General features: G+C 38.1%; 1 protein-coding gene across 1 annotated transcript; it reads right to left on the reverse strand.

Annotated features, from left to right (window-relative positions):
• Positions 1 to 9,535: 9,535 nt before the first annotated feature.
• LOC307189719 (olfactory receptor 8B4-like) lies at positions 9,536 to 10,972 on the reverse strand. The gene is given in 3 exon segments (XM_079928133.1): positions 9,536 to 9,924; positions 9,927 to 10,123; positions 10,125 to 10,972. Coding segments are annotated over 3 exon segments (921 nt in total). The 5' UTR covers positions 10,772 to 10,972; the 3' UTR covers positions 9,536 to 9,847.
• Positions 10,973 to 11,253: the final 281 nt, after the last annotated feature.

Consider the following 11,253-nt stretch of genomic DNA (forward strand, 5'->3'; position numbering starts at 1 on the left):
TCACAGGAGTTGAATTCCTGCATTAGCTAGTGGAAGTACAAAAGCAGAAGTGGAAGCAGACAAAAATGATCTATTTTAATGAATCATTAGTAGTTTTTTTTTTGTTGTTGTTGTTTTTTGCGGTACGCAGGCCTCTCACTGTTGTGGCCTCTCCTGTTGCGGCGCACAGGCTCCGGACGCGCAGGCTCAGCGGCCATGGCTCATGGGCCCAGCCACTCCGTGGCATGTGGGATCTTCCCGGACCGGGGCACGAACCCGCGTCCCTTGCATCTGCAGGCGGACCCTCAACCACTGCGCCACCAGGGAAGCCCCATTAGTAGTTTTTAAATCTTAGAATTAGAGGTCATCTAGTGCAACCACCGCCATCCATGGTGAAATACCTTTTAAGACATTTCTGGCAAATGATCGTTCAGCTTCTTCCCAGTTATTTCTAGTCATGATCACTTGGAAGAAGAGCCATCTCAGATTATAGATATCGTGAATCTGACAAGACCCCAGACTCTATTAAATGGGTATAAATCACCTGCAAAACACACAAACCCTTTAAAATGTTGCAAAGCAGTAAAACAATAATTGCTTTTAATTTGTGGAATATTAAGTTCCTGTGGGGAGCAGGATTATAATTTAAAACTTCGTGAGGCTCTTCTTGCCCTCTAGAAATTAATTAACTTGGCGAGGAGACAAATCATCCAATCACATTGCTATTAGAGGACCAGTATGTATAGGATTTTGAAATACCTATATTTGTTTTACAAAAAATTGTGAAATTTTAATTATGATAGTTATAAGCTTCTTAATGTGATTTTTAAATACAAAAAAAGAAAAAGCCAGGTCAGTATAGGAATGGAGACACAACTCAGAAGAGAAACTTTTAAACACTGAACCAAGTAATTATTTAAGCAGCCACCAGGTTGTGCTGGTGACTCAGTGAAGTTGTTTTTAAAAAAAGTGAATTTAGTTTAAAATTTATATTTTGCATATTTTTAGGCCCCTAAATGTATAACCAGAGATTTTACATAACTCATTATATAAAATTTTCAATTCATTGTTAAAACACATAAACTTTAAAAAAAGATGTGTTTTAGAGCAAAATTTAAATTAAGCAGGTTGAATATATTCAATTTGCAAAACTTATTGGATGCTTACTACGTTATGTGGTGAAGAAAGAATGGATGAGACACGGTAATCATAATATAAATAACATACACAAATATAAACTAATTATTCCAATTTAACAAATAAGTTGAATCTAAGCTCCGAGTATTTTTTGTTTTGTTTTGTTTACTGCTCTCTCCCCCAAACCTGGAATATAGTAGGAATACAATAAAAAGTTGAGTGAAAGAAAGATTTTATAAGTTAGTGATTATATAATGTATATTTATAGACAGTGTCATGAACATAAAATCTAGTTTTAAATGCTCACCAATATAACTTATGATCTAAATTTATTCCTATAAAACAGTGTGTTTAACCATCTTAAAACCATTTGATAAAAATTTAAATTTTACAAATCCCAAGGCTCTGATATATACCGCCAAAAAGTAATTTTATTTGCCATTCTTTAGAATAAGTGGTGTTAAGAAGATAAATTCTTTTAGGTATTCTCACCAGAGTATTTTATATCACTAAATTGCATTATGACATTATTTGTACTTAATTTACTTTCAAATATACAAAATCATGTGACAATAATTTTTTTTTTAACTATACACAGTGTCCCTAAAGATTCTGACCTATTCCCAGAATGAGGTTGATCCATTCTCCAGTCTCGTTAGAGTTATTGTTGAAAACAAAGCAAGGTTAAGTGTTCCCTTGTAGCTGGCTTTCTTCATCCAGCCCTGGAGACAAACTTTTTAAGGATATGTGCAAGTGTCTATTTTGGACTCTTAAACCAAAGTAAACTATATCTCACTCACAGGGATTTGGGGCATCAACACTGTGTCCATCCTCTCTTTCATGCTGATTTGCAACCATTTCTCCAGATTGTCATGCTCTCTGTTCCTCTCATATTTCTCTATTTCATATTCCTGTTTCTTTACATTCCTTTCTAGAAAGCGATGTGTATTTGTGCAAAAAAGCGTAGGAGTTGGAGTCCAATAAAGTGGAGTTTAAAAATAGGATCTACCACATTCTCGTGACCTTCAGCAGATTCTTAACTCTGGAATTCAGTTTACTCCTCTATAAAAGATGATAGCCAGGAGAATACACATTATTTCTACCTTCTAAGAAGCTAAAGGCAAGTGGGAGTTGCATGGAAAGGTACAGTCCACTGCTAGGAAATTTCTCTGCCACATTTCTTTCCTTTTTCAAAGAGGAATAAAAGATCTTCATTTGCACTAGGGAGCTGTTTTGCACAGTTAAGAAAACAAAGAAACTTCATGCTGCAGATAGCCCTTTGGCCCTTAGCTAAGGACAATATACTGTGGTTTTTGCTCTTAAAATTGTGAAACCCAGAATATTTGTCCAGAACTTGGAAACAGCTAGAAAATAAAAGGAGCTATAAATACAAATGAATAAGACAGTGAAATGTTACATTTTACCTAATATAGCATGAGTTACTCAGGGCCAGGAAAGAAATATGACAAATGAAATGTCTCTGTGAATTTAGTCCGAAGAGGGCAGGCAGTTTGATGAGCATTATATATAGCTAGAAATAAAAGTAAATGGAATAAGTCCAATAGGGTTTTTAGTTCTAGCTGAGAGAGAGAGAGAGGAGAGAGAGAGAGAGCGAGAGAGAGAGATCGATCCAAACTTTAAACTGGCTCTATCAAGACCTATTTTATAAGGTGAATTTAATCACAATTGTATGATGAATTGATATCTTCTCAGCATCTATGGAGATGATCATATGATTTTTCTCTTTAGCCCTATTAATAAATAAATTATATTAGTAGATTTCCTAATATTGAACCATCCATGCAGCCTTGTAATAAACCCTACTTAGATATGATGAGCTACTGTTTTTTTCTGCTGCTGAAATATCTGCTAATATTTTATTTAGGATTTTTGTATTGATTTCATAAATGAGGTTGGTCCTTTTTTGTATGCAATCTTATGGATTTTGGCATCAGTGTTCTACTTATCTCATAAAAATAATTTTGGAGTTTTTCTTCTTTTTTTAGGCTTTAGATCAGTTTAAATAGTATTGGAATTATTTGTTCTTTGGTAGAATTCTTCTGTGAAACCATTTGGGACTGGTATATAACTCTTGACAACTTTATTTTATGGAATTGGACTCTTTAGGTTTTCTACATGTTACAGCATTAGTTTTACTGAATCACATTTTCCTAGAAAATGGACTGTTTCATCCAGGCTTTTTAATTCATTTGAATAGAGCAAAACAAAGTAGTTTGAAGTTTTTTATTTCCTCCATTTCTAATTCTCCCATATTTCTTAAATTTAGTATTTGTTCCCCTTCCTTTTTTTTCTGAGTTTAGAATAGATAGTAGTTGATCTATTTATTTATTAATTCTACTATTTTCTGTTTTCTAATTCAGTATTTTTTATTTTAACTTTATTAATTCCTACCCTCTGTTTTCATTTTCTTGGTTTTATTATGTTTTTTCCTGATTTATTAAGTGCTTAATTTATTTTCATTGTTCTCTTTATTGATACAGTATTTAAGGTTATATGTTATATTTCTGCTTTAGCAGTACACAAATCCCATGAGTTGTGAAATGTTGCATTTTTATATCCATTTTCTAGATGTTTTGTAATTTTGCAGTTTTCTCTCACGTGTAAGTACCTTTAAAGTTAGTTTTTATTATTTAGATAATAGAGGACTTTTTTTCCTTAATTACTTATGTAATTAAGTTTTAGTTTTGTTACACAGTGATCAGATGACATTGTGCTATTTCTAATATATAACATTTATTGAGGTTTGCTTTTATGACCTAATAGCTATTCAATTTATGTGACTGTCTTGACCTCTTAATAAGAAGATGTGTTTCTAGTTTCTAGGAAACAGAGCTAGACACACACACACACACACACACACACACACACACACACGTACAGATGATTTATATACAGTATATCATGTAAATGATATATATAAATTATATTTTTCTGATTCTTATATTTAGACAGGATTTTCTATGTCTTTTTCTGTTTTTTCAGTAACCTTGTTTTATCATGAACTGAGAAAGGTAACTTAAAGTTTCCTTCCGTTAGTGTGTCTTTGTCTTCTTATAGGTCCTGCTGTTTTACTATTTAGGGCATAGAGAGTCACAACGCTCACATATACATTGTAAAATTTACCCTGTAACATTATAGTTTTCTTGCTTAACAGTTTTGGCCTGACTTCCATTCTAGTTGATACCCATATTATTGATACTTGTTCGTTTGTTCATTTGTTTGCATTTACTTAGTATGTCTTTGGCCACTATTTTATTATCAATCTTTCTGAATCACTTGGTTTTAGATAGGTTTTTTTATGTAACATGGATTTGTCTTTCGCTTTATGGTCCACTCTAATCCTTTTTCAACTAATAAAGAGGTGAGGACTTTTACATTTATTTATATATGTTTGCTTTAGTTCTATCATAGTATTTTATGTTAATACTTCTCATTTTATATTTACATTATTTTACATCACTAACTACGTGATTTGCCTTTCTTCCTCCTTATGTGTGTGAAATTTTGGTTTGTACTTTTGTAATGGTGCATGCTTTTATAATAACTTTATAAAATACCCTTACTGTGTCTATTATCACTATAATTTAATAATACAACTAATACATTTCCTCTTCTTATCCTCTCTGCTCCCTTTTCTCCACCATCAAGTTTTAGCCAAAAATAATTCTTCCTTAGTGTCTATTTTACACTATTAAATATACTTATTCTTTTATTAATTGTCAGCTTGTAAATACTCTTGTCCCTCTTCCAAGGAGATGTCAAATTGTTCTAAGTAGGCAAATATCCTAATTCGGATTCTCAGTTTTCAGAAAGTAGTATCAATCAAACCCTCCTCAGCTTATTTATTAATTAGGGCATGTGGTTGTACATATTAATGGAAAAAAAGACAGTTTGAAGTCCTAGTGATCCCATTAAGTGAAAATCTTGAACTCTTCACCTGTGACTTAGTGAGAATTTAGTGAATATCAGTTGAACCCATAAATGGTTGGGTGAATCTTAAAAGATAAGCAAGTCTTCTTGCTGTTCTGTGAAATTATGGATTTCCTAGCCTAATTTTTCTTGTCATATCTCTCTGTTAGCTGTCAATGAGCCCCGCTGTCCGTGGCCCTATTTAAGTTGCATTTTTAAAATAAATTTATTTATTTAATTTTTTTTTTTTTTTTTGGCTGTGTTGGGTCTTCATTGCTGCGTGCAGGCTTTCTCTAGTTGTGGCGAGCAGGGGCTACTCTTCGTTGTGGTACGCGGGCTTCTCATTGCGGTGGCTTCTCTTGTTGCAGAGCACGGGCTCTAGGTACAGAGGCTTCAGTAGTTGTGCTTTGCGGGCTCTAGAGCGCAGGCTCAGTAGTTGTGGTGCACAGGCTCAGTTGCTCCGCGGCATGTGGGATCTTCTCCGACCAGGGCCCAAACCCGTGTCCCCTGCATTGGCAGGCGGATTCTTAACCACTGTGCCACCAGGGAAGCCCTTGAATTGCATTTTTGTGTGCCCTCAGTAACTTTGTTCTTGGTATGGTTCCTAATGGCAGCAGAGTATATGCTACCCAAAATATACCATGCTGGTATAAGGATTTTGAACTGAAGACTATTTAGAAAAAGTAGATATAAGAAAATCTCTCCCTATTTACCTAAAAGCAGCACATAAATGTGTAGAGGTGTTCCTCTCTCTTCTCTACCAGAAGGGACAGAAGTTAGGGACAGAAGTTAATCACTGGAGACAACTCTAGACCCTTCTAAACCCAGAGACCTCACCAGCAGAACCTACATTAAAAAACATTACTAATTAGACCTTATCCTCCATTAGTTTTCCCCATATATTTCCCACAGTTTACTACCCCAGAAGCTCAAAACCCTTTTCCTCTATCTTGTAATTTCTCTACAAATTTATTCTTTGTTAAGATGCTATTTAAGCCCAAGTTCTAACCACCCCTTGGAGTTACTCATCCCTGAATACTCCTGTGTGTATGTACACCACGCATGTTAATACACTTCTGTTTGTTTTTCTCTTGTTAATCTCTCTTTCATCATTCTAATTTTAGGGCCCTAGTCAATGAACCTAAGATGGATAGAGGAAAGTTTATTTTTCTCTCCTACCATTTCTAATAAACACCTACAAATCAAGAGGGAGCGTCTCAAAGCATAAGAAAATAAGAGCTTCAATTACCAGAAGTCCCTTTATACTAAAAAGACAAAGATAACTGTAATGTGAGAGATTTAGCAATATTAATAACTCTGTCTCTCTCTCTCTCCCTTACACTTGAAACCAAGTATAACTAAGTAAGGAAGCCATAATAGGGATGGAAGGTGCTCACTTCTGAACTGCTCTCTCCTGGCAAGTGGAACCAATTCTGTCCTTTGGTACACGTTGCTGATTGCCTACCCAATAGCCATTTACTCTTTCTTAATTAATAACAAAATCCTAACGTTTCTCCTGGATGGCAGTCTTCTGAAGTTGAATGCCAAGTTTCCCAGTCTCCCTTGTAAGTAGGGGTGGCTAGTGAGATGTCAGTGAAAGTCACTCATTGAATAAGCAAAGCACCCTTTGCCCCTTTGTCTTCTTGCTGGTTGGACTGTGGACAAAACCATATGAGGTCTAGCAGCCATATGGAAGCCATGATGCATCCACGAGAATGAAGTCCCTGCTAAGAAGAGAAGAAAGAGAGAGACACTGAGTTCTTGGTGACTCTGCCATATCAGCCCTGGACTCCCTACTTCTAGATGCCTTTTATGTTAGAGAAAAATGGACCTTCATGTGTTTAAGCCACTGCAGTCACACTTATGTTATCAGCAGCTGCAGCATTTAGTAAATGACGGATTTCTTTTATGGAAGTGTGAGGGGAGAGAGGGCGATGTTTGTCGATCTAACACGTGGGCTAAGGCTTAGCACTGAACAGGCATCACTGCCCCACAGCCTAGAGCAGTGCCTTTCACTCCCAAGCTCCACTGGAAAGTTCTTCGCGGACTTGGTGTCTGTCACTTACCTCTGTGTTCTCCTACCTATTTAGAATGTAGGAGAATGTGTAGTTTATTGTAGTTTATCAAGAGTAGTTTATTCTTTTCTATTCTCCAAAACTACGTCACCATCAAATTATTACATAATTCTGTTTGGTATCTGACGATACTTTCATATTTCTAGTTATAACTAATTGTAGGTTATAAACATAGATCCAAACTAGAGTTATGGATTTAGGAGTCAAACATGTGGTTGTTGGAGCCGCAGGAGCTGGAAAGGCGTCCCAGGAAGAGCCAAAAGGAGAAGTAGACCAAAGACTGAACCCAGAGGAATCCCGACTTTAATAATGCTTCCTAGAGAGAAAATTTCACTTGCTGAAAGTCAAAATGTCACGATGTCATGAGGTGACAGAATGTTGCTGTTGTCGCAGAGGGACCCACTTTAGGACATCTGACACAGAGCGTCAAATCATGTTTTTCACTTACTGTAAAGCAGAAGCCCCCAAACCTGTTCCTATTTGTTGACCATTTATGAACCAGCAGTTCCTCAACACCTACCTAGAAGGGTATGCAAGATGACCCGTCCTTAGTTTGTGACAGAGGTGAAGGTCTTCATAATTTATGAAATGTTGTCTTTTATGTGGGAGAAATAAATGGCTCTTACTGGCTATTACAAGAACCAGGAAAAGAGCCTCTGAGTTTTTGTCGTTTCAGATCTTCAGTGACAAAGGGTTCCAAGCCGGTGTCTCATTAAGTCATACTTACGCTTTCACCTCTAGTTACCCCAATGCCAATATGGGATGAATGTAAATAAAGTTATTCTTAGGCTTTAATGAACTTATTTCATAATTATTCCTTTCCACTCACATCCTTATGGTTTTGCTTTGTCCCTTATTTCCACTCATTTATACTAATGGTAATTTTTTCCTTTATGCATATCAAATTATATTTATCCTTATTGTTCCTTATTCTTGACTCTTACTAATATCCCCAGGTCTCCACATGCCTAGACCTAGATAGTCCTCTGGAGGGTAGAGTTCAGCTAAGTCCAGAGGACTGACTAGCAGTGGTTCAGCATGGCATTAACACAATTGCAGGAAGTGAGTTAATATATGTCAGGCACCTTAAACAGTGCCCAGACATAGAGTGCTCAATAAAGGTTAAGTATCATTTTTATCATAATCCAGATATAATCCAAGTATTGGATTTTTCTACCTTCAAAAACGCCCTCCCTTTAGCATATTTGGAGAAAATAAGTTTTATCTCACATCTCCTCCTCCTTAGTCAGTTCCTTGCTGCAGGTGCTTCTCTGTGCTGTTCTCGGCTGTATCTCAGGATGCCTTGCTTCTGGCCATGACCTGGAACACTTGAACTACCTTTCTTCTCAGTACGATGCTGCCACTTCTAACAAGTGTCAGCAGAGAGAGAAATGTGAGAAAGGTCTTACATCTCTTGTTTCCTCGTTTCTCATACCGGTATACACTATGCAGCTGTCCAATTTTATGGGTGAGTTGGAAAAATATAAGCAAAGCAAAATATATAAACCGAGTACTTTATATGACTCTTCGGTATCCAAAAGTACCAAATGCTCTTTCCAGATGATCTCATGGACACCCCAAGTTTTAGTCTTTACACAGAGAGGGTCCCATTCTTCTGACCCCACCATGAGTCTCCATTCTCCCATCTTTCCATGTGGGTTGGTTTGGCCCTAAGTTCACTTTCCTACCAACACACAGGGAAGTTTATGAGGGTGTACTCCTCAAAATCTGAGCTATCCATTATAGAATAGCAGAATCTTCAACAGAGTAGTACAGAGCAGTCTTTGGCACTCAAAATCAGGATTGCTTCCAAGTCTTCCTGCAAGTGGAAAGTGTAATGTGACTCCTCTTTCTTCCTGATTCTCTAATAGTTAACTATAATACACACACACGTACATACACACAGTCTCAGAGACAGTAATATCTAAATCTATTGTAAATAATAAAAGAATTGTCCTAAATGCCTATAATATGCACAGTATCTCAGGCAGGATAGAGGTAGCAGTTAACATAAGCTTGTAAATCCACGGAATTTCTCCCTTATTCTTTTGCTTTCAGCCTTAGAGCCCAGGGCCCAAGAATTTGGCTCAGTTATAAACTACCTACCCCATGGTTACCAATCCATGGCCTAAGAGTTTTGAAACTTTGAAAAGAAAGATTTTAGGTTTGATTTATCTTTACATTTCAGGCCATGTAGAGAACTCTTAAGTGAGGCGTTCTCTTGTGTGTACATGGATGTATATGAAAGGGATGATTTACAATCTTCCTCGCCAAGCAACCTCTCTAAGAGTTGGGAGACTTACCTTACCTATGGCCCAAGGTATATCTACCTTTCGTCTTTGGTCAGCCTGCTCCCATAACTGAAGAAAAAATAAATTCACTCTCCTGGACCTTCATACCACCACCTGCCCCATCTCCCAGCCAGAAAAGTTGCTTGGACAAACCCGTTTAGCCTACCAAGAAAAGGATGGAAGGCATAGAGCCTCATCTTGCTCATCTCTTGGACCTAGTATAGAGTCCAGTAAACAATAGGCCCTTAATAGATGCTAAATTGCATGCAGTGAACCAGTGTAAACCTCAAAAAGAGTATAAGCAAGGCATGTGCGATTTTTTTAAGTAGAGAGAACATCCCCCTTAAGGAAACAAGATTAAAGTTCCTACACCTGTATATAAAAAGATTCTTGAGTATGATGCTTACCGGTACATAACTGATACAAACAGAACCATCAGAAGAGCACTCTCTCCAGGGTTTTTCTCAGAACAACTTTAACATCCTTATTCCTCAAACTGTAGATCAGAGGGTAAGCATGGGAACCACACTGGGGTAGAAGACTGAGGCAAATTTACTCTGGTCCATAGATCCAGGAAAAGAGGTTTTCAAATAGGTGAATGCCCCTGACCCAAAGAACAGAGTCACAGCAACGTGGGAGCCACATGTGCTAAAGGCTTTGGACCTGCCCTCAGTGGAAGGAATACGGAGGATACTGGAGAGAATCAAAGCGTGAGATGAATATACTGATAAGGGGTATTGTGATGACCACGCCAACAACAATAAAAAACACCAGCTCATTGACGTGGATGCTGGTGCAGGAAAGCTGCAAGAGGGGGAGGACTTCACACAGGTAATGGTCAACGATGTTGGAATCACGGAAGGTCAGTCTCAGTATGCTTCTGGTGTGGGCCATGGCCCCAGAAAACCCTATCACATACGAACCAAACATCATCAGAGAACAGACATGAGGCGACATGGTGACCATGTACAGCAGAGGATTGCAGATAGCCACATAGCAATCATAAACTATCGATACCAACACACAGCACTCAGAATTGACAAAGAAACAGAAGAAAAAGAGTTGAGTCATGCATCCCACGTAAGAAATGATGTTTTCTGACACAAAATCGTTCAGCATTTTGGGGGTAAACACACAGGAAAAACAGAGATCTATAAAAGACAAGTTGAAGAGGAAAAAGTACATAGGAGTGTGAAGGCTAGAATTCAGCCCAGTTAAGGTGATCAAGCCCAAGTTGCCCACCACAGTAAACACAAAGATCCCTAAGAACAGTAGGAAGAGGGGAAGCTGCAGCTCTAATTGTTCTGATAATCCCACAAGGATAGACTCAGTCACTGAGGAGCTGTTTCTCAGAGCCATTCTCTTCTGGGGAGCTGTCTGTGGAAACAAGGGGCAAAATACATAGACTGGTTATAGGCACAAGCATGGCTGATGGAAGAAAGGTCTAGAAGATGAGCCAGTGCATGGATGCCCTCCTTTGTGCCTTTCTTCTCTCATCTATGCCCCCCCCCCCAAGCTATTGACAATGTGTCTGTGACTATATCTCAGCTCCCCTGGGTTGATCGTGAATCCAAGCTAGAGTCTGTTAGCATGGGCAGCAAGAGTTCTGTCCCCACCTGGGAGATGAGGGGATGGAGCCCCTGAATCGGCTGCCCAGCGGCTCTCAGAAGGACCTTCCAAGAGCCAGCAGGAGTACAACCCGAGCCCACTGCCTCAGGCTCAGAGACAGGAGCTCTCCTGTCGCCATTGTCTCCATTCATCCTGCCTCCCTCTCCCAACTAGATACGGGGTTCCCGCCATGGGGAGAAAGCCAAGAGTGTCCCCTCTGTTTGCACCTCCTA

The sequence above is a fragment of the Stenella coeruleoalba genome, assembly GCF_951394435.1.
Source record: "Stenella coeruleoalba genome assembly, chromosome: 8".
NCBI classification, from domain to species: Eukaryota; Metazoa; Chordata; class Mammalia; order Artiodactyla; family Delphinidae; genus Stenella; species Stenella coeruleoalba.